Source organism: Phalacrocorax carbo, chromosome 2, assembly GCF_963921805.1.
Source record: "Phalacrocorax carbo chromosome 2, bPhaCar2.1, whole genome shotgun sequence".
In the NCBI taxonomy this organism is placed as follows: domain Eukaryota; kingdom Metazoa; phylum Chordata; class Aves; order Suliformes; family Phalacrocoracidae; genus Phalacrocorax; species Phalacrocorax carbo.
In genome coordinates, this window is record NC_087514.1 from 82990845 (window position 1) to 83011347 (window position 20503).

General features: G+C 41.1%; 1 protein-coding gene across 4 annotated transcripts in view; it reads right to left on the reverse strand.

The window, feature by feature from the left end:
• The window catches only part of MYO10 (myosin X), a 228795-nt gene that overhangs the window by 197384 nt on the left and 10908 nt on the right, over nt 1-20503 (reverse strand). For 2 of the 4 annotated variants that reach the window (XM_064443416.1, XM_064443417.1), the window contains one exon: nt 691-797. The exons of the other annotated variants lie outside the window; for them this stretch is intronic. In XM_064443416.1, coding sequence (XP_064299486.1) covers nt 691-693 — 3 coding nt within the window. In that variant the 5' untranslated portion in view covers nt 694-797. The remainder of the gene's footprint in view (nt 1-690; nt 798-20503) is intronic. 4 annotated transcript variants of the gene reach the window in all.

A 20503-nucleotide genomic window follows, 5' to 3' on the forward strand; every position in this document is an offset into this window, starting at 1 on the left:
AGCTGCTGATATGCTGCTTGTTTTCCCAGGTATTGGGATGGGCTATTCTCACATCTGGAGGATGTGGTCCGTACAGACCTGGCAGCTGCCTTCATCTCCACCACCCTTCAGAGCTGCTCCTCTATGATCCCAGCTGCTCACTCCCTGGAAAAGACGCTGCCTGCTCACCTGGTGCCTCACATCTGTGCTCTGCAACTCTTCTCCCTCCCTCCTCTCAGGATCTTCATCTCCACTCTTTCATGCTCACCATGGCCAATGCTACCATGGGTGACCACCTCCCCTGCCGGTGCCTCCTTGCCAGGGACAGCAGAGCCATCAGTGCAACCCCCTGGGCTGACCCAACCACACCCTCTAGACCCTCCAGAAATCTCCAGGACTGTGTGTGTCCTGCTGTGCTGCCCTTCCAGCAAGTGACAGGGAAGTTCATGGTCCCCAGGAGCACCAGGCTCTGCCCTCCCCAGGCTTCCTCAAGGGGTTTGAGGAAGATATCCACTCCCTCACCCTTTAGCCTGTGGTTGGTAACATGCTCCTCACCTTCCCTGGCCTCCATTTGGATCTGACCCACGATCCCTCACCAGATGCTTGTCTATCCCACAGGAAAGCTCCACACATCCCAGCTGCTCCTTTGTCCTGAGGGTACCACCCTTCCTCTTCTTCCCTGCTTGTCTTTCCCGATGAGCTTATACTCACCATTGAAGCACTCCCATCATGCAGGCTATCTTGCGTGCTCAAAGGCACATTAGTTGATGCATTAACTGTTGTTCAAGTTCAGCCTCTGTTTCTTCTACATTTTGATCCTACAGTATGGTATCAAGACAAGTACAGATTCAACAGCCTGTTTATCTGATGTAGACACAACTAAGTAGTTAGTCTCACTATGGATCATTTAGATTTGGAGAAAGCCTGGGACATTCACTCCTGCCCACTCTTTAAGAGGCCACTCAGGATGAAGGTTGCATAGAACAAGACACAGACCCCAAATGATCCAGGCTTCCTTCCTTCCTTCCTTCCTTCCTTCCTTCCTTCCTTCCTTCCTTCCTTCCTTCCTTCCTTCCTTCCTTCCTTCCTTCCTTCCTTCCTTCCTTCCTTCCTTCCTTCCTTCCTTCCTTCCTTCCTTCCTTCCTTCCTTCCTTCCTTCCTTCCTTCCTTCCTTCCTTCCTTCCTTCCTTCCTTCCTTCCTTCCTTCCTTCCTTCCTTCCTTCCTTCCTTCCTTCCTTCCTTCCTTCCTTCCTTCCTTCCTTCCTTCCTTCCTTCCTTCCTTCCTTCCTTCCTTCCTTCCTTCCTTCCTTCCTTCCTTCCTTCCTTCCTTCCTTCCTTCCTTCCTTCCTTCCTTCCTTCCTTCCTTCCTTCCTTCCTTCCTTCCTTCCTCCCTCCCTCCCTCCCTCCCTCCCTCCCTCCCTCCCTCCCTCCCTCCCTCCCTCCCTCCCTCCCTCCCTTTCTTTCTCCCTTTCTTTCTCCCTCCCTTCTGTCCTCCCTCCCTCCCTTCCTTCCCTTTGTCTTTCTCTGCTTTCCCTTTTCTTTCTTTCTTTTACTTCCTTTCCTCCTTTCCTTTCTGCTCATTTTCCTTATATTCTAAGGGAAGAGCACAAAATAAACTTAGGTTTTCCTTGATGCTGTAAAGGGTTTGGTATTTCTGCCAGGGAGAAATCTCTAAATTTAGCAACTGAAAACCATATTTTTTTCCTTACAGAAGAGATTTTTAAGTACATTCATATAGTCCGGTGATGAACCTAAACTGGAAAATGGTCTTTTGCGGAACAACTAGTGTCAGAGTCTCAGGTACTCCTCCTTAAAGACTACTAAACCTTCAGTCATCTTGTAAAGACAAGCCTAACCATAACTAACTTTTTTGGTAACATGAGTTCAGCAGGAAATAGAAATCTTCATGGAAGTCAGGGATTTTAATTTTCTTGGAAAAACTTATCAAAGAACTGGTATTTGCTCGTATGTTTAGTAAAAACAACAAAAACAAAATCCTCAGAGAGTCAAAATGGTAATTTACTTCAGTGCGCAACTTCCCCAGTAATTTAAGTTCCTTCTTCTGTGACTTAAAAGCTATGAAAAAGTATTCAGACTCATTTTTTTAACTCTGTGCCTCATCTTCCACACCAGGATTTTGTACTGTATCAAAAATTTTCTCCCAGCTTTGGCTCTTTTGGAAGCCGTCTTTCACCACTGTTCAGCTGAACACCTTTGTGACTGAAAAATGAGGCATGCAGTAGCTACGTGAGCTCCACAGCATTTAATTTATCAGCATAATACTACGAATGCTGAGTGAAAAGTTGAGTAAAATGAGAGTCAAAGTCTTGCTTTTGACTAAAAGTACCTAAAAGAGAAAAGAAATTCTAGTGAAAAGTAAATTTTCATCATGATGAAGGAAGGGTAACAGAGGAGTCTCAGATACTACACTTAGTCTCCTAAAGTTAGTATCAGTGTGTATGTGGGGAGGAGAAGACAACTAAACCGAGATAGTGACATTTTTCAGGTGATATGAAAAAGTCAAGAAGAGAGATGTGAGAAAATTCAGGATGGCATCAGTAAGTGAATGGACAACATGCTGACAAATGAACTTCAGTACTGGCCGGTGGGTGAAGTTTAGACTACTCACACCTGCCTCATGGTTACTGCAAGGGCAAGATAGATTGGCATTACCACTCAAGCACTGCATCGGGCATACCTTGCTCCCTGCTGCTAACACCCCCTCTCTGCCCCGGCTCCAAAAATTGCTGCCTGAGCTAGTCTCAGGCAACATGAGCTTTTCCCCACTAAAGTTCAAGCTGAAGCCCAGCTATCTCTACGCAGGAGGTGAAGGAGGCCCCATTCTCTCTCCCACTTCCTTCTCCCAGGGAATGACGTGATTTCTACAGCACCACACCTGCCTACAGCTTTGTAAATCATGACAGGAACGGGAGCTGGCTGCCACTTGGACTTTGAGGCTAGCCCAGTAACAGTCTGTACTGGATGCTGAGCTGTTGGCAGGGTAGTCAGATGAACAAGGAACAAGGCAAATACTGCCAGACAGACACAGCTGTCCAAAAAAATGGAGGTTCAACCTCGCCTGGTAATCCTCTCTTAAAAAGAATGCTACACAACTGGAAGGCTGGAAAACCCTTCAAGGAATGAATGTTAAGACTATTTAAGACTATTGGGGGAACATGACAAAAAAGTGTTTTTAATGAAGTTTTGCAGAAAGTAATAAGGAGTTCATGTTGTCTCTAATTCCCTTTACTGTGGAGGAGTTACACTGCTCCCAGAACTGCTTCACTGCATTGTGTGATATATCAGTCTGCTCAGCTAGTTCAGGGCTCCTTAAACCATACATCATTTCATGATGAAGGCATTAGCCCCGTGTTCAATACGCCGTGGACTTCTATCTCACACAAAGCAGTTTTAGACTTGGGATTGCTCAACTTAAAAATCAAAGACGATACCTTCACTGTGAATACTAAGCTACCCTGGTCAAAAGGAACAGTGGTACATTGCAAGACCTGACCTGGGTTGGAAATCTCACTTGAAAAAGTATTTAAGCGATGGGGCAATTAATGTGTTTTATGCCCAGTACAGTTCCAAGCATCTGTGGTACTTCATAGGCTGTGCTAACTAGTTTATAGCTAGTTCAGACAGGCATATATTATACAGTCCTCACAGAAGTGGCTGTAAACATAGACAACCTATCACAAAGGAGCCATCAAAAGGCATTAATGATTTGTGATTTTCCTTATATCATTCAACATTTGAATAAGGCCACACGGATAGGAGTGAAAGAACAAAACACACTCATAAACTTTTACAGACCTAGGTGCAGGTGCACACTCAGCATCTGGAGCTAGTAGTTTATGGTCTTCACAATAATTCTCTAACATAAATGACAGTTGAGTAAACTTTCCTATCAAAAAGAGAACTCGCCTATGCTATCAGCAGTTGTAAATCATTTCTAGGATCTGTATCCAATAACTAGGTGAGAAAAAAAGCTGGAGTACATTCTGCTGTTAACACTGTCACAGGCAATATCGCATTTAAAATAGATCTTGTCAGTTTTAGTAAAACAAGTGCGCTAATGAGTAATTTTATCCTTAACTTCTTAATGCAAGCACAAATTACAGTTTACAGGAACTTCAGAAGGATTTTACTATTTTACAAAATACAGGTTAAGAACACAGTTGCCTCACCCTCAGGTGAGGACATACTTTAACCTCTAAAAGGCTTCACTGGAAAGACTCAACAATTTGCCAGATTTACTATTTTCAGTGTAAGTAAGTCTTGACCAAATATGAGTTGAGTGTTGAAAAGGACCAAGTCATACAAAGACATAACTATAGGAAAGTATTTGCTCATCCTTTAAAGTCCTGGGTATTGTGTAAATAAATCTCTACTCTGCTGACTTCAGATTTGGAGGTAAACTTCCTAAACATATTTAATCTTGCATTATGAAAATGTATAGAAAAGACCTGTACTTCAGGACTAAAAATCAGATAAGACCACTTTTTAAAAAAACAAACAAACAAACAAAAAGCCCAAACTGTTGTTGCAAACTTGGAAAAAGCACATATGTATTTGTGCTAATAACAGAACACTGGCATTGAAATTAGTGTTGTATTATGCAACACAATGTATTCCAATAGTGGAAACTTGGCACAGGCTAGCAGTGTTAATACATGGCATCAGGTAAAAAGAGTTCCTGATTGGAGTTTATAAGCTAAATTAGACTGATAACATAGAAGTCATAAGCACTGGAAGAAGATGCTAAGGGTGAAAAAAACGGGGTCTGACAAAAAAGTAGAGGCCAGTGAAAAAAAAGGTGAGTTCTGTGTTTGTTCTTGGTTAGTTTATTTGCATCAAGGTTAAAAGAAATCTTGATACTGGTCAGAAATCATAGTGAAGAATTTCTTCCTTATATTTTCAATATATTGGATATGGAAAACTTATTTTAGACAGGTCTTTGAAATGCAGCTTGCCATAAGTATGTTTTGTTCATCAGCAAGTACATTCCAGTACTTAACAAATGAGACTGTCTCACTATCACATATAACTTCCCTATAAAGCAAGCAATTCATCCAATGCAGTACCATAAAGCAGTGGCAGAAGTGGAAGAAAAGTAGGAATCCCAATTCACTCTTCCCTGACTAATTGTGAAACTATACTTCCTTAGTTTTTCTTCATGATGTAAAGTCTGTCACTCTTTACAGAAATTACATTTATCTACCTGGATTGATGAAAGAAACCTGCCTCTACTATGCTTGCTGTCAGAACTTCTCACAGCACAGCACTTATGCACAAATCTTATTCCTGGGCTACTTAAATGCTGACTGATACAACTATTAAACAGGCAGATTTAATAAAAAGCCTTCAGCTTTACAATACACAATGCCTATGATCTCAGGATTTAAGACGAGGCTGTAGGTACAGACGAGCAAAATTCTACAGCCCTAAAAATAGAGGCTAAACAGTGTGACCATATCATGAATCATCTAAATTCCTTCCTGCCTCCAAATAGCTCTTTGGAGTTATTTATGACAAATTCAACAAGTTCAACAACGGGAAGAATGGAACAAACAGACAGTGTAGTATTACAGCTCTGGCTACTGTCAAACTGGACTTTTAACCAAGGTGGACCTGTTCTCCCTTACATATCATTGCTGATCTGAGAATGTGCAGTACCTACAAGTGCAATTGCTGTCCTTTCCTTGCAAATTATACCTCTGCAATGCAGAACCATCAAAATGGCACTGCTAGGCCCCTTGTAATTACTCTCATTTAAAATGGATATTATATACTGCTCACAAAATCCATCAAGGCTAATGAAGTCCTGTAAGTTTTACAGGTGGACAAGTACAGTATTTGCCCACTGTTTATGTGCAAATTTGAGAAACGGCTTCATCAGAAAAGTGATTTTAGTAGCACTTAGTGCTATGACCTATTGACAAAAGAAGAAATATTCTTTTGCCCATTTAAAATTTAATTGCAGGAAGAAGAATGGTACCAAAGTAAAAACACTTCTGCAATCATGCAGTATATCTCAAGAACATGTTGAGAAAAGTACATCTTACAGACTGTTGACTACTATGGGTGCCCCTTTCTTCTCCAGCCACAAGTTTCCAATCCCCTTCTAGTACTAGCTTGTGCCAGTTTGATCTGGCAGTAAACCAATTCATAGTAAAAAAGAATAAGTCTTTTCACTTTTTTGCCAGGTTGGTTTTGAATTGGTTTCATGCCCCAGCATTGATTTACCAAGAAACCACCTAAGCAATACTGATGTTGCAAATGAGAGGATTGTAGCGGTGCTGGTTTAGAAAAATTTGGGCTGCCTTGATGCCTCACCCTGTGACTAATGTCCCAACCATAGACAACAATATTTTAACTGTATGCAACCTTAGCTGTCAATCTCCGTTTGAGTCTATATTTGGTTTGCTTTGCACTAGCATTTATTTTCCTCTGATGGTATCAAAAGCCACTTATTATAAAAGTTCTTGGAAGGGAATAACGAGCATGTTCTATATTGTTTTATTCTCGGAGTTCACTGTGATGCACAATGGCATGTTACCATGCAATGAGAAACACAGTACTGAGCAGCACCCAGTTCATTTCAATTGTGTTGTGATCCTGAAGGGATCTGCCCAACAATGCTTTTAAAAAAAATATTTAACTTTTGTCGGAAACATCAGACTTCCATTGAATCTTTTCCTTCCTTAATACAGCAGTCACAAGCTAAATAACTTTAAGCAACATAGCCCTCAAGTTCCCACAGAGAAAGTATTTCAGAGCATTTGCTGGTCTGCTGTAGAAAAGCATAGCATGAAACCGATAGTAAATGGTATTGTTTTACATTATATGTGTACTTTTTCGTAGCATAATGTTCAAAGAGGAAATACCTCTGACAGCGCACCGTGAAAGCATGGGATTAGCAGCAGAGTCAGGACTACATTAAATAAAGCTTTAATGTAAAAAGGGCTTTATACATGTATTCTGTCTTTGGAGACATCCTTCATTGCAGGTCACTATGAAGGGACACACAAAGGATAAGACAAGATGACTGTCATATAAGGCAAGTTGTTGAGGACAATAAAGAGAAATGTCTGACTGAAAGATGTTATGAGGTTTAGTGGGGGATAAAAGAGCAGATGAAATTCAGATAAGTGTAGAGCAATGCTAACTTTATATACCCACTAGTATAGGACCTGAACTCAGTGTTTCCACCCAGTAACCAGGTCAAGGGGCTCAATATCCAGTAGCAAACGCAAACCCAACCACATATTAGGAATGGAAAACAAGGTGAAGATATCATACCACTATATAAAACCCTACATTTTAAATATTCCTACTAAATGTAATTCTACATTTCAAAGACTTCATATAGCTCTCTTACATCTCAAAACATATGCAGGAGAACTGGAAAAGGTGTAGAGAAGGGAAAACTTGTGGAGCAGTTTCCATATGGGAAGTGATGGGCTGGAATTCTTCAGGCTCAAAGAGAGATGATGAAGAAGTAAGACACTAGTAGATGGCGTGTTCAAAACAGAAAGATATGGTGCTCACACAACATGCAGTTAAGCTGTGCAACTACTTACAGCTTTGCTGTTGATATTAGAATTGTAGATGGATTCAGGAAGCCCTGGACAAATTTATAGACATCATTCCGGCTGAGGACAGACCTGGATACTTCAGGAAGGTATTCCTTATGCCTTATTGTATTCTTTCCTAGGCATCCACTGTTGGCCTCTGTCATAGGCAAGATATTAGAGGGACTTCTAGTATGAATCAGCATATTTAACCTTACGTTCTTAACCAGATCTTGAATCAGATAAAGCTGTCTGCTGCCAGTCTGGACAGCTTATCCAATTTCACCTGTGATTAAAGAATGATGATTTGTTTGGCAACAATAAGCATTGTGCAAGGGTTAAATAATGAGTGTAATTTCTATTTTGCATTATTAGACACACCTAACTGTTTCAAACCCTAGGCAGCCTTTTCCACAATTAAACATGTTGTCTGAATGATTCTCTAATTTTAAGAAAATCCTTCCTAAATGACAGATTAAATTTGTTTTAGTGCAGATAATCCATTCAAGTCTCCAGACAAGTGAAACTGATCACAATGATATATTTTATCTTCCTAGAATAATCACAGTGGAAAGCATACAGTGAAGCTTGCTCACTGAGACACCAATGCAGACCAAGTGTCCTCCTTCATAACCTCTCTTCAACAATGGCAATAAACAGGTGCCAGCGAAGAGTAAGTATAGGGCATGCTACCTATCTCAAATATTCTCCTAGCCACCACGTATTTTCAGATCAGTGTTGTCTAGGCCTAACATGATTTGTCTGTTTAGCAACCCTGAATAGATCTTTCCTCCAAATACTTATCCTTTTCAACTCATGTAAACTTTTGGTATCCGCAACATCCTTTGGAAAGGAGTTCTACAAGTCTAGCACCCACTGTGCCAAAACCCACCTTCTTTCATTTGTTTTGGATCCAGTTCCTACTAGAAGCCTCTCTCATACTGCAAGGGACAGTGAGCAGTCAATCCTTACCATTACCGGTACACAATGTGAGATTCTGAAGTCCTCTCATATTGCCTTGTAAGACTTTTCTTTTCCAAATTAACAAGTTGTACCCTGGTCATTCTTCTGGCATTTACTCAGTTATCCTTGTTTATCTTGTTTCGGCCTTTTCCAGTTTCAGTCAACCTTTTTTTATGACAAGGGAGGCAGAACTGTATGCACTATTAATGCATGCAAAACAATGTTATTGTTTTGCTCTTCATTCCTTTCTAAATGACGCCTAACTTTTATTTTGCCTTTTTTTAAACTGCTACTAAATAGACATTGAACTGACAGTTTCCATTGAGTTGCCACTCATAATCCAAAGGCTTATCTCCTGAATGTCATTGGTCAGCACAGAGCCCGTTATTTTTTGTAAAATTCGATTTTTCCTCGTTATCTTTACCTGCCTTGAATTTTATCTAACATTTTATTGCCCAGTCACTATTCTCAGAAAGTCCTCCTGTACTTTTTCACTGTGTGTCTTCAATCCTTACTATCAGAACAACTTCATATCCTCCACAAAACATTTCACTTATCACTCATTCTCTCTGTTCTGTTCCCCCTCCCCAGTCATTTCAACAGCACAGGTTTGGTCGTGGACCCACCCCCCAAGACTTCTGTGACTTCTCTCAATTGCTATAATTGACATTTTCGTTCCATCCCTTGCATCCTTTCTCATAGCCAATACATGTCTTATGCCATGGCTCTTTGGATTCCCAAGAGCTTTTCAAGGAAGCTAGCTTGGTTATCATCAACCAAATATCATGAACCAAACACCGACCCACCATTGGTGAAGGAAGAGTTAGTACATGAATTACTACAGGAGCTTGACCCCCACAAATCAATGGGCCCTGACGCCATCCACCCGAGGGTGTTGAGAGAGCTGGCTGACATCGTTGCAAGGCCATTCTCCATGATCTTTGAGAAGTCATGGAGAACAGGGGATGTCCCAGAGGACTGCAGGAAGGCAAATGTTACCCCTATCTACAAGAAGGGCTCAAGGGAGGATCCAGGTAACTATAGACCCATCAGCCTTACTTCAGCCCCTGGGAAAGTTATGGAACGAATCCTCCTGGGGGCCATCACAAGCCAATTGAAGCACATGACTGGGAAAAGCCAACATGGCTTCACTAAAGGCAGATTGTACTTGACAAACCTGGTGGCCTTCTATGACAAAGTGACTTGCCTGGTTGACATGGGGCGGGCGGTGGACATTGTCTACCTGGACTTCTCCAAGGCCTTTGATACAGTCCCCCACAGACTCCTGCTGGAGAAATTAATGCGTTATGGCCTAGACAAGTGGTCTGTGCAGTGGGTGGGGAACTGGCTGACAGGCCGCACCCAAAGGGTGGTGGTAAATAGCCTCTTTCTCAAACTGGCAACCTGTCACTAGTGGAGTCCCCCAGGGATCGATATTGGGCCCAATGTTATTCAACATCTTTATAAGTGATCTGGATAACGGCATCAAGTGTAGCCTGATGAAGTTTGCTGATGACACCAAGTTGAGTGGGGAAGTAGACACTCCAGAAGGAAGTGTCTGCAGGAAGATCTGGATAGGCTGGAAGAGTGGGCCAGCAAGAACCTTCTGAAGTTCAACAAGGAGAAGTGTAAGATCGTGCACCTGGGAAAACATAATCCAGGAGTGCAGCACAGAGTAGGATCCACCTGGCTGGAGAGCAGCTCTGTGGAAAGGGACCAGGGGGTCCTGGTGGACAGAAAGCTCAACATGAGCAAACAGTGTGCTGCTGCGGACAAGAAGACCAACAGGATACTGGGTTGCATCAAAAAGGGCATCGCCAGCAGAGAGAAAGGAGTCATCATCCCGCTCTACTCAGTGCTTGTCAGGCCACACCTGGAGTACTGTGTACAGTTCTGGTCCCTGCTATACAAAAAGGATGTGGACAGGCTGGAAGGGGTCCAGAGAAGGGCCACCAAGAAGATCAAAGGACTGGGAAGCTGCCATATGAGGATAGGCTGGGAGAACTGGGTATGTTCAGCCCTGAGAAAAGGAGGCTCAGAGGGGATCTCATCACCATGTACCAGTACTTAAGGGGTAGCTACAAAGAAGATAGAGACTCCCTTTTTACAAGGAGTCACATGGAGAGGACGAGGGAGAATGGACACAAGTTGCTTTTGGGGAGATTCCGATTGGACGTTAGAGGGAAATTTTTCACAGTGAGGACAGTCACCCATTGGAATAATCTCCCCAGGGAAGTGGTTGACTCGGCCACATTGGACACTTTCAGGAGTTGGCTGGACAGAGTGCTGGGCTGTCTTGTCTAGACTGTGCTCTTCCTAGAAAGGTTGGACTAGATGATCCCTGAGGTCCCTTCCAACCTGTGATTCTGTGATTCTGTGATCAACCAGCCATTTTGCCTCTTACCACATAGATCACATTTATTCACATGTGCACTAATTAAATTATTTCTCAGAGTTTTACTCAGTCAGTGGATATAAATCTCACGCTACAGATGTGTAGTTTCCCTGGAACCTGTTTTAAAGGCTGGCATAACATTTGCCGTTGGTCCAGTCCTCATGTACCAAAATAGTTCTAAACTGAGAGGTTACACGTTGCCATTGGCAGTTCAGCTATTTCGTCCTTGACTTCTCTTAAAGCACTTGGGGGAACACTGTCCATCACCTCTTAGTATTTCCATTGTCAATGTTTCTACAACTTCTTTAGCCACTTCAGTGTCAGCCATACTCTCAGAGGAACATCCTCCCTCTTCAAAAGGATCCAACATGGACCTACAATTCAGTCTACAGTGAAAGCTTATGTAAAGAATCAATCTGGCTTCTCAGCATGGTCTCACCTTCTCAGTGCTCCTTTAATGTCATGAATGCCATTTGGCTCTATAGCCTCTCTGATACGCTTCCTGCTCTTGGTATGTCTGAAGGAATATTTCATATTCATTTGATCCTTTTTGCTCATTGTTCCTCAAGCTCTATTTTGACATGCACTATTGCATTTATACAACTAATCTGCCACAGTTTACAGTCCTTTGTCTTTTCCTCTTTTGGATACAATTCCAGCTTTTTGAAAGATGCCTTCTTATTCTAATAACCTACTTATTGTGCTGATTAGACATGCTTGCTTCCTTTTTACCCTTATTCAAGCCTTTCTTAACAGGTGGTGCACAGTACTGATGGGCTTTCAGTATGCTGTCCTTCAGTAACCTCCTTGTAGCCTGCAAAGATTTACTCCCTTTAGGTTCAGTTTAACTAATTCCTAATTTTCACACATTTCCCCTTTTTGAAGTTGTGTACTACTGAGGTAGTGATGATGGGGGGGCGAGGCTGAGCTTTTTACCTCTGTAAGGATTCTGAATTTGAATTTAGGACTTGTTTGCACTCCCATTAAAATCAACACTGGTTGTGTCCAAGGAAGAATAGGTTAAGAACTACAGGTCAGGACTTACTGGGTTTTAAAGGAGTAATTTCTATTGGTGTCTCAAAGCTGCTTAAAAATTGGTAACATGATTAAGACCTACTCAGGACTTTGGCCTAATGAAAGTCAGAAGTACTAAAAACTTCACAGTAGGAAAGAATTCAACAATGGGCTACGTTAGCAATATTAGCAGCCTTCAAGCTAAGGTATAATTTATATGACTAAGAGCAGTGTCCTTTTGCCATTTATTTAGTAGTGCCATTGATAAACTATAATCAACAATCCCCTCTTTATTAACTTTAATATGTTACATATGTTATTTGGAGTATGTCAACCATAGTTTTAATTAGTTAAAAGATCGGGAGCCACTAAAAATACACAGTAATCAGTGAGAAAGCTGAGACATTAAGCATTCTTTAGCTCATTTTAAGCTGGTACTTTACTAAATCCCTACAAGCTCTCTAGATCTTCTGATGGCTGCAGAACATGATAGCTCAAAAATACCAAATTACCTGTAGTAAGAGCCATTTTATGAGATACATTTATTTTTTTTATGAGTGACTTCCCTTTTTAAAAGCCGAATTCTGACAGGAAAACAAAGCAATTCTAATTTATTTTACACAGATAACATCTTCTCGTGGTTCAATTAAAGATATTATTCAGTAAGGAAATTTCTTACAAATTTGGTTCAGATTTGACTTATGGTATAAGAAATCATTAGGCCTCTAAAAATACTTGCAATGCCTCCAAAAGGTTTTACTAATATTTCTCAATACACTGAAAAAAACCTGAAAGTCACTAAAGGTGACATAATTCTTGTTCGGTAAAACCTATGAAGCCATTGAGGGGAAAAAAAATGTCATACTATGCTCTATCTAGAAACTATGATAATGTATGTTACCGATGATCAGCTTAGAACAGTACAGGTAACAACATTTCTGGCACGGTTGAAGAGAGCTTGATTTTACAGACTTAAAATCTTCATGTGCAGTGTTTTGCATGCCATTTTCCAGACCTTATAAAAGACAATCGTAGCAGTGCCTATCAGCAGAGCTGGAATCATGGCACAGACCTCTGTCATTTGAGCCAACAGTAATATCCACAAGAGACTGCTCTTCTCTGTTCACGCAGATCACTGGAGGAGACACACGTGGCTTTTGCTGAGCCTTTTCGGATAGTAGAGTCCGGTTGCTCCCTACTGCCTATACTTTCATTTACCCAACTTTTGTAGACCTTTTCTGCTTCTGTCTGCCCCCAACCACATCACTCCTTGTCCCTTTCTTTGCTGTCCTCCCTCTCCACTCTGATCCCTGTGGCTACCCAATCCTGTCTTCTTTATTCTTGTCTCCTTAGTCTTCTCCAACTTGCTTTATTTCTATTGACAAAACTATGTCTTTTCCTCTGGTATTGGTCATAGGAAAGACTGCAATATTTAAGCTGGTGCTCAAAACCCTTTTCTTCTTAGGAAAATACCCAAAGGAAGTTCAATCTCAATTGCATTTGGCAAATATAAGCATTTGGTAAATAGGAGCTTATACGAAACCCTAGATACCAAGCTGTCTCTAACAGTCAGCTAACCCTTCGCCAGTGTCAGAAAAGTCTGTAATAAAGAAGGCCCTCTAAATTTAGCTTGGAATCCAACCATTAAAAATGAAATCTAGGAGCTAACCTTCCCCCTCATTGCCACGTCTGCAGCCCAGCTCTGCCTTCACCCAGTGACGTCTTTGCAATGCATTAGGCTCTGTGGAGAAAGTGGCAATTTTGATATTTTTTTTCTGAAAATTTCAAAAGGCAAGGACAAACCACCGTGGCACCCTGCAGGCATATATTCTCTTGTATATGCTTCGATTTTCACATCAAACCCCCTCCCAAACCCAAAGCTAATGAATGGCAATTGGATACATGGGTGAGAAAACCCACAATTCATGATTATTGCTCTGAATTGAGCACTGCATGACATTGAACACTGCAAAGTCAGAATAACCACAGACGCCCTCTGCTCTGGGCAGCATGAATAACCCAGACTAACACTGCCTTGGGAAAAAATACTTTGAGAACAAACATGTGACCAATCACATTATCACCCTGTATTAATTTCTTTCACAACCTCTGGCAACCTGAACATTTCAAATTCTTTCCTAGTGACATCTGTATTCATGCATCTAACTTAGATTAAAACCCACAGAAACAACACTGCCCTTGTGTAAGTAAACATCACTGTCAGCCTTGTTCCTACCTCACCGAAACCCATTGCCCTTTGGAGCCCTGCTATCAGCTCTCTGCTATTGATTTGCTTTGCATGACCAGATACAAAGGATATCCCACAGCCACCTGTATACCCTGCAGCTTCTAGTCTCCAACTGAAAACAGTCCTGCTCACTCACTATTTCACTGCTCTTTCCTCACCAACTCCTAATACCTATCAAACACTCCATTTCTGTCAGTTGGGAGTTGGCTTAAAACTGCAGGACAAGCAACAAATACAAATAGATGGGAAAGGTTTACTTGGAGTTACCCGTACTCTGTCTGCACTCTACCTAGGCTGAACAGCGCTGTCTGCTTAAAGCATCTTACGCAACGTGGCAGGGAAAATGAACATCATTACCTCAGTTATACAGAATTTGTTCCCATCATGCGACACGTGAATACATTTTCTGTCTAGCTAATAAGTTTTTGCTGCAAAGTTAAAATCTTTTTCATATTACACTGACCAACATGCTTAATTTAAGTGTTTTATTTGGGTAAGGATTTTAAACTGTCAGCTTTTTTTAGTTGAAATATATCCTTTGGGCTCTCTCCAACTGATATTTAAGTAAAGTGTTTTCACCAGCACTTAACCTGAATATCAGCTGCAAGCTCTATTCCTGACAACTTGTCAGGAACAAAAATGCAGACTGTACAAACTAATCTACAAATTTCACCAATTTTTGCAAGAGTGAAATAACTGTACTGAAGACCTCTGCTACTATTCTAAGAAAAAGGGGGTATTTATACTAGTTTAAATTCACATTTAACTTCAGAGGTTGAACTTCCCTGGGCAGACTTTTCAATTTGAAAGTACTGTAGATAAGAATATCAAAGCTAGCAAACCTGAACAGGAAAAGAATTTCACAGACTGGACTGAGGTACTCGGCAGCAAATCTAATTTAAGATAATATTCAACTGTGCCCCAGATAGGAGCACTTGAAGTATGATACAGCTCCACTCTCCAACTCTTATAGGCATGCCTACATGCCTACTTCATCAGTCATACATCAGAGACTATAGCTCTTTTGTCTTCCATGTGGTAATTTTCAGAAACTGCCAAAGGTCATAAAAGTAACAAGGATAGGCAAACAAAGGGAAAACATGTTTTTCCTTTAGTGAAAGGCAGATTCAGGATTCTAGTTTTGAGCTGAGTGCCTGGTGGAAAAAAAAGAAAAAGAAATGTGGGAGCAACATTTATTGCAATACAGTCAGTTTGACTTACCAGATTTAGCGATATTTCCTACTCTTTGCAGTGGCATGGCCACATGCAATCCTAAGTAAATTTTCCAAAATGTAACTGCAATGAATTATGGCTCTTTGCTCTGAGTTCAAAGCCCTCCATGACAGATCTACAGTCTGACTCACTATATTTGGAGTAATGAATATGCTGTATAACACCAAAAAAATTTCTCCTTAGGAGAAACAGTGGAAGACTTTCTCAGGTGCCTAAACCTACTACTGTCACCACTTAAGAATTCTCAGAAGTGGCTAATGGGACTTTTTGAAACTACCCAAACCCTTAACTCTCCTTGGAATAAAAGTTCCTCTCAATATCGACATGTAGATGCTCTACCAGGAAACACCCTGCCTTAATTCACTCAGATCAGGTCACTCACATACCTTTAAAAACTTAAATACAAATATTTTGTGGTTTTCCCCATTGCTCTGTGTATTCAAAGGAGGGTATTCAAGCAACCTGCCAAGTCACACACTCAAAACAGAAAGTATATTCTTCTGCCTCAGCAGCTGACTAACTTTTGCTGCTATCTCTGATCCCAGTTCCTGTCAGTCTTCCTCTACTCCTTTCATGAAGACCATTTCCATACAGATTCATCATTCTTCAGACCTAGTCACCACCTCCATTAGGATTCCCTGTCTTTGGGCTATGTTACCTTTGGAAAGGCCAGAGGCTCTTTTACAGTAATGAGGTATAAATGTGCTTCTGTTTTTTAGACTGTTCCATGTTCCTTCGCTGCCCTGAGCTAGTAAGATAGAAATTTATGCTCTTAATATGTCATGGTATGAAATCTGCTTCAGGACAATGGTCCTAATTCCCTGCCTTTCCCTTCCTAGGGATGAGAAGCTCTGAAGAATACAACCATCTATGAGCAAACTTCAGTTAGGCTTTTTTTTTCCTATAAAAAAGAGTAGATTTCACTTTCTGGATGAAGATTACTTGCAGAAATGTCACTGTCTAAATAAGATAAACTGTATCTGGCAAAGCAGAACACACACTGCTGAAATTGCTTTACAGTAGTGAAACAGGGGCAGCTTTGTGTTCATGAAAGTGACCATCAGAAAGAGTGCTGGTCTCTTATTATTTAGTCTAACAACCGAAGGAAGCAAAAGACCAAGCTGTTTTATTATTTTGTTGTTGTTTAAAGCAGCTCTTACACAGATTGTGACGGGAGTATTTTGTGAAAGACACTCTCACATCTTAGTTGAAATCAGGTCTAGTCTGGGAAGGAAGCTTTTGCTTCCTTTTGCTGCTGATTAAGGGTGTAGGGCTTAAAGGGCTGATCCAGACAAGGAAGGAGATCTTTATCACTGCCTTTGGAACAGTTCCCACTGTTGTGCTCATTTTTCCCCCTCTTTTAATCATAATTTACAGCTGAAAAACATATCCCAGAGAATGGTACTATCATACCAGCTGTTCCATGAAGATGCTAGATCATGCAGCATTGTTATGTTTTCAATACTTACAAATGTTTCTAATAATATTACATGGTTTCAATCAGTAAACAGTACTTAAGAGCTACCACAGCTGTTTTCTGAGTAGCTAAAGTGGATCAGCTTGTAAGAAAGCAGCACAGGAAAGTCTTCCTCTAAAAAATACAGTGTGGGTTGAAGCCATCTGGTGAGTATTAGGGGTCACCTTCTCCTCTCAGCAATGTTCACCTAGGGTCCAGTCCAGACAGCAGTGATGTTTCACAGTGAAAACCAGGAGGAGAGCTTAGGATCAACTCTCAGCATTCAGATATAACACATCTCTTTAATCAATCAATAAAGTCATGTGGACATAGTTTCCATGCTAGTTTAGGGGGATGACATGACAAATGGCAGAACTTCAGTTCGCAGCAACCTAAGAAACTCAGGGACTGGGACATCAGAAAACTTACAGGATTCAGTAGGAAGAAGTACACTGGGGGCAGAATAACCCCAGGCATCAGTATGGGCTGGGTGCTGGCTGGCAGAGCAGCAACCTCAATGAACACAGCCTAGGCATTACAGTGGATGCCAAGCTGAACACGCACCATCGTGAACAAAGTAAACCACTAAGGGTTACCTTAGCGGGGTACATGGCCAGCAGATCAATGGAGGTTATTCCTTGCTTAATCTGCTGCTGGGGGTATGGGATGCAGCAGGTCTACTGTGTTCACTTTTGGGAGCCCACATGTACTTAAACAGGCATGTTAAAACCTGGAGAAGATCTATAAAATATCTATCAAGATGGCCAGGGACACAGAGCACATGAGCTAGGAGGGAAAACTGAGGGACTTGTACTTTTGTCTGGCAAAGGAGAGGATAAAGGGGGATCGAGTAGCAGCCTATGACAACATGAAGGGAAGTTACAGAGATAACAAAGTCAGACTTCTCTTGGCAGTAGCAGAGAACATAACAAGGGGCAGGGGACACGTGTCATGACTTGGGTTATTCAGATGCGACATCAAGAAGAATTTCTTTACCAGTAGGATAGTGCAGCATTGAAAGCAGCTAGGTAGAGATTGGGTGAACTTTCCTGCTTATCAATATTCAGCTAGGCAAAGCTATTGCTTTAATGTTGGTGATAGTCAATGATAGCTGGTGGTAGATGTAATGATCTGATGATGGGATGATGTAGTGATGGCCATAGTTCTTGTTTTAAACAGAAGGATGGTCTGAATGATATCCAGATGCCCACCCCAACCAATGCTTCTATGATTGTGTGAGAATTTCTGCAATGAGAACTGACAAATGATGCAGCTGAGGCTCCCTGAGCTCCCACAGCCCAGATCTACTTTATTACTTTCTCTATTTGCTGAAGGAAAAATCAAGTGGTTGAACCGTCTTTGTTGATGGGGAAGTTCACATAGGCAGGTTCACTCAGGGGTGACAGTGTTATGATTTACATCCCAGACTAATTCCAACTCAATCCTTACAAAATACACAGTTGCATGTCTTAGATTCTAAGTCTTCCCACAGCCAAATTCGTATAAATTAAAGGTGATACCTCTTAACCGGCCTGTATTATACTGTAAAGATTAGAAGAAAGGATTACTTTCCACTAATTTTTGCTGATATGCACTGTTTGAGAGTGACTGCCATGACTGCCATACCAGGACATAGGAATTTGAGGTTCCTGTTGGAGCTCTGTATTTGGCAGAGCTCAAATATTTTTTTTTTTGATTGTCAGGACGCCCAAGGCCTGCCCTATGATGCTAGCTGTCTCATTGATTTGCTCCAAATACTATTGAAGTGCATGTTTCAGTGCAGAAGATTCTGGCCATAAACATTTTTGTTGCTCTGTGACACAAAATAGCATAATTTAGGCAAAAAAACCCTGTGCGATTGGACAGGACCTCTTCTCCATTGAGAAATTTTCAAAGTCACAGAAGCACATGAACAAAGCATTCCTGGGAGAATGAATGTAACTCAATGTACAAAGAAGAAATAACACAGGAACAACTGAAGCCCATGCTCAGCCTGCTGCCTGTGCTAATGAGGTCAAAAAGTGTAATTTGTGCTTTTCAGGTACTGTGTGAAATTATCAAAGACAAAATGTTTGTTATTACCAAAGTTGAAAACTGCATAATCCTTACATTTTGTATACTTCACCTTATTTGAACCTACCTGGATATACAGTTCACAATTTTGCCTAACACCTTTCAACTAACTTCACCTACCACATCAAAACAGAAGAGCCCTTTGCATTGTGGTTTTGGCAGAATGCAACCAAGCATTGAGGATTAAGACCTTGCCACACTGGGATTATGTCTTCCCAGAAATGCAAAAGCATGCAGATAGTTGCAAAACCAAAACTCGTCTAGACTCTGACACTTGGAGGCTGGCTTCTAGTCCACAATACTGATCTTATATGAACTCCTCAGAGTGCAGCATGCTCGACTACACAGTACAAATAAATGTTCATCCATGGTTAAAATATCGCCATCTTTAACAGAAAAGTTCCAAATATAATAGATCATCAGCAGAAATGAAGCCTGCCTAAACTCAGGCTATTGCCGTTAGTTTCCTTTGTTCTCCAAAGCTGCTGACAAGTCATTCTTTCTACCATAGGACTGGGACCTGTGTTAATATAAGGCTCTGTTAGTTGGAGTTTTTGGGGAAGGACAGTTCTTGTCTCTGCTGGCCATCAGTTGTCAACACTGTAAACATCAGGTTTGCACAAATGCCTATTTTAGGGTAGTCAAAAAAATCTTCTCTCACATATCTCCAGATCTAGATGCCAACATCTTGATGATTATTCTTCCACCATCACCTACTGCATATTGGGGAAAAAGCAGCAGAATTTTTTGCATTTGGTGTTTGTAAGCTTCATATTATAGAAGATCTAGGAGTCACTGTCAGCAGGACTGACTAGCTGGGAATGATATGGCAAAAGCACCAAAGACTGTCCTTAATGTTTCAGCAGGTGAAACATTGATCGTTAAATTGGGAACGTGACAGATTCTGGAATTTAAACATACCTTAAACCAACCTTCCCACCAAGTGTTATAATGGGAGATGGGTAGCAGCTAGTTGTCTCAGCCATTAGTCCAACTGTTGTTTTGGAGGTGGTTGTTTTCCCCACTAGAACTCCATGCTGTTTGGGTTGTCCAAATCTTGTTTGTTGTTCCCCCCAAAACTAAGACCAAATGTGATATGCAGTATCACATTTGAAATATGAAAGATATTTTGCTAATGAGCTATCACACGTATCATCTAAAGGGTGACGAGCATTCTTTGATGTAGCACCCATGACAATGTACATATTAAAAGACTGTCCTCTTCTTCCAGATTCCAACTAATTTCCAGATTTGACATCACCATTTTTACCTGTGATAACTTCTACCTGGTTCTGTGCTAAAACATAATTTCCCTCTGAGAAGAGAAACAACTCCAACATCTTCATCCAAATCCTCTAACGTAACTACGTGAAATAATGCTATTTAGTGTTCACTTTTTACAGGGAAAGAATAATGGACAAGCAATAATAGGCATGCCTAGTCTTATTTTTAGTCTTCAGCGTAAGACATAATATATGTGGGTGTGTTGCAGCTCTTTTTCTCAATGGTACGAGTTCAACACTTCATTTTACTATGTGCTAATTTTATGTCTTTCTAAAGCCTTT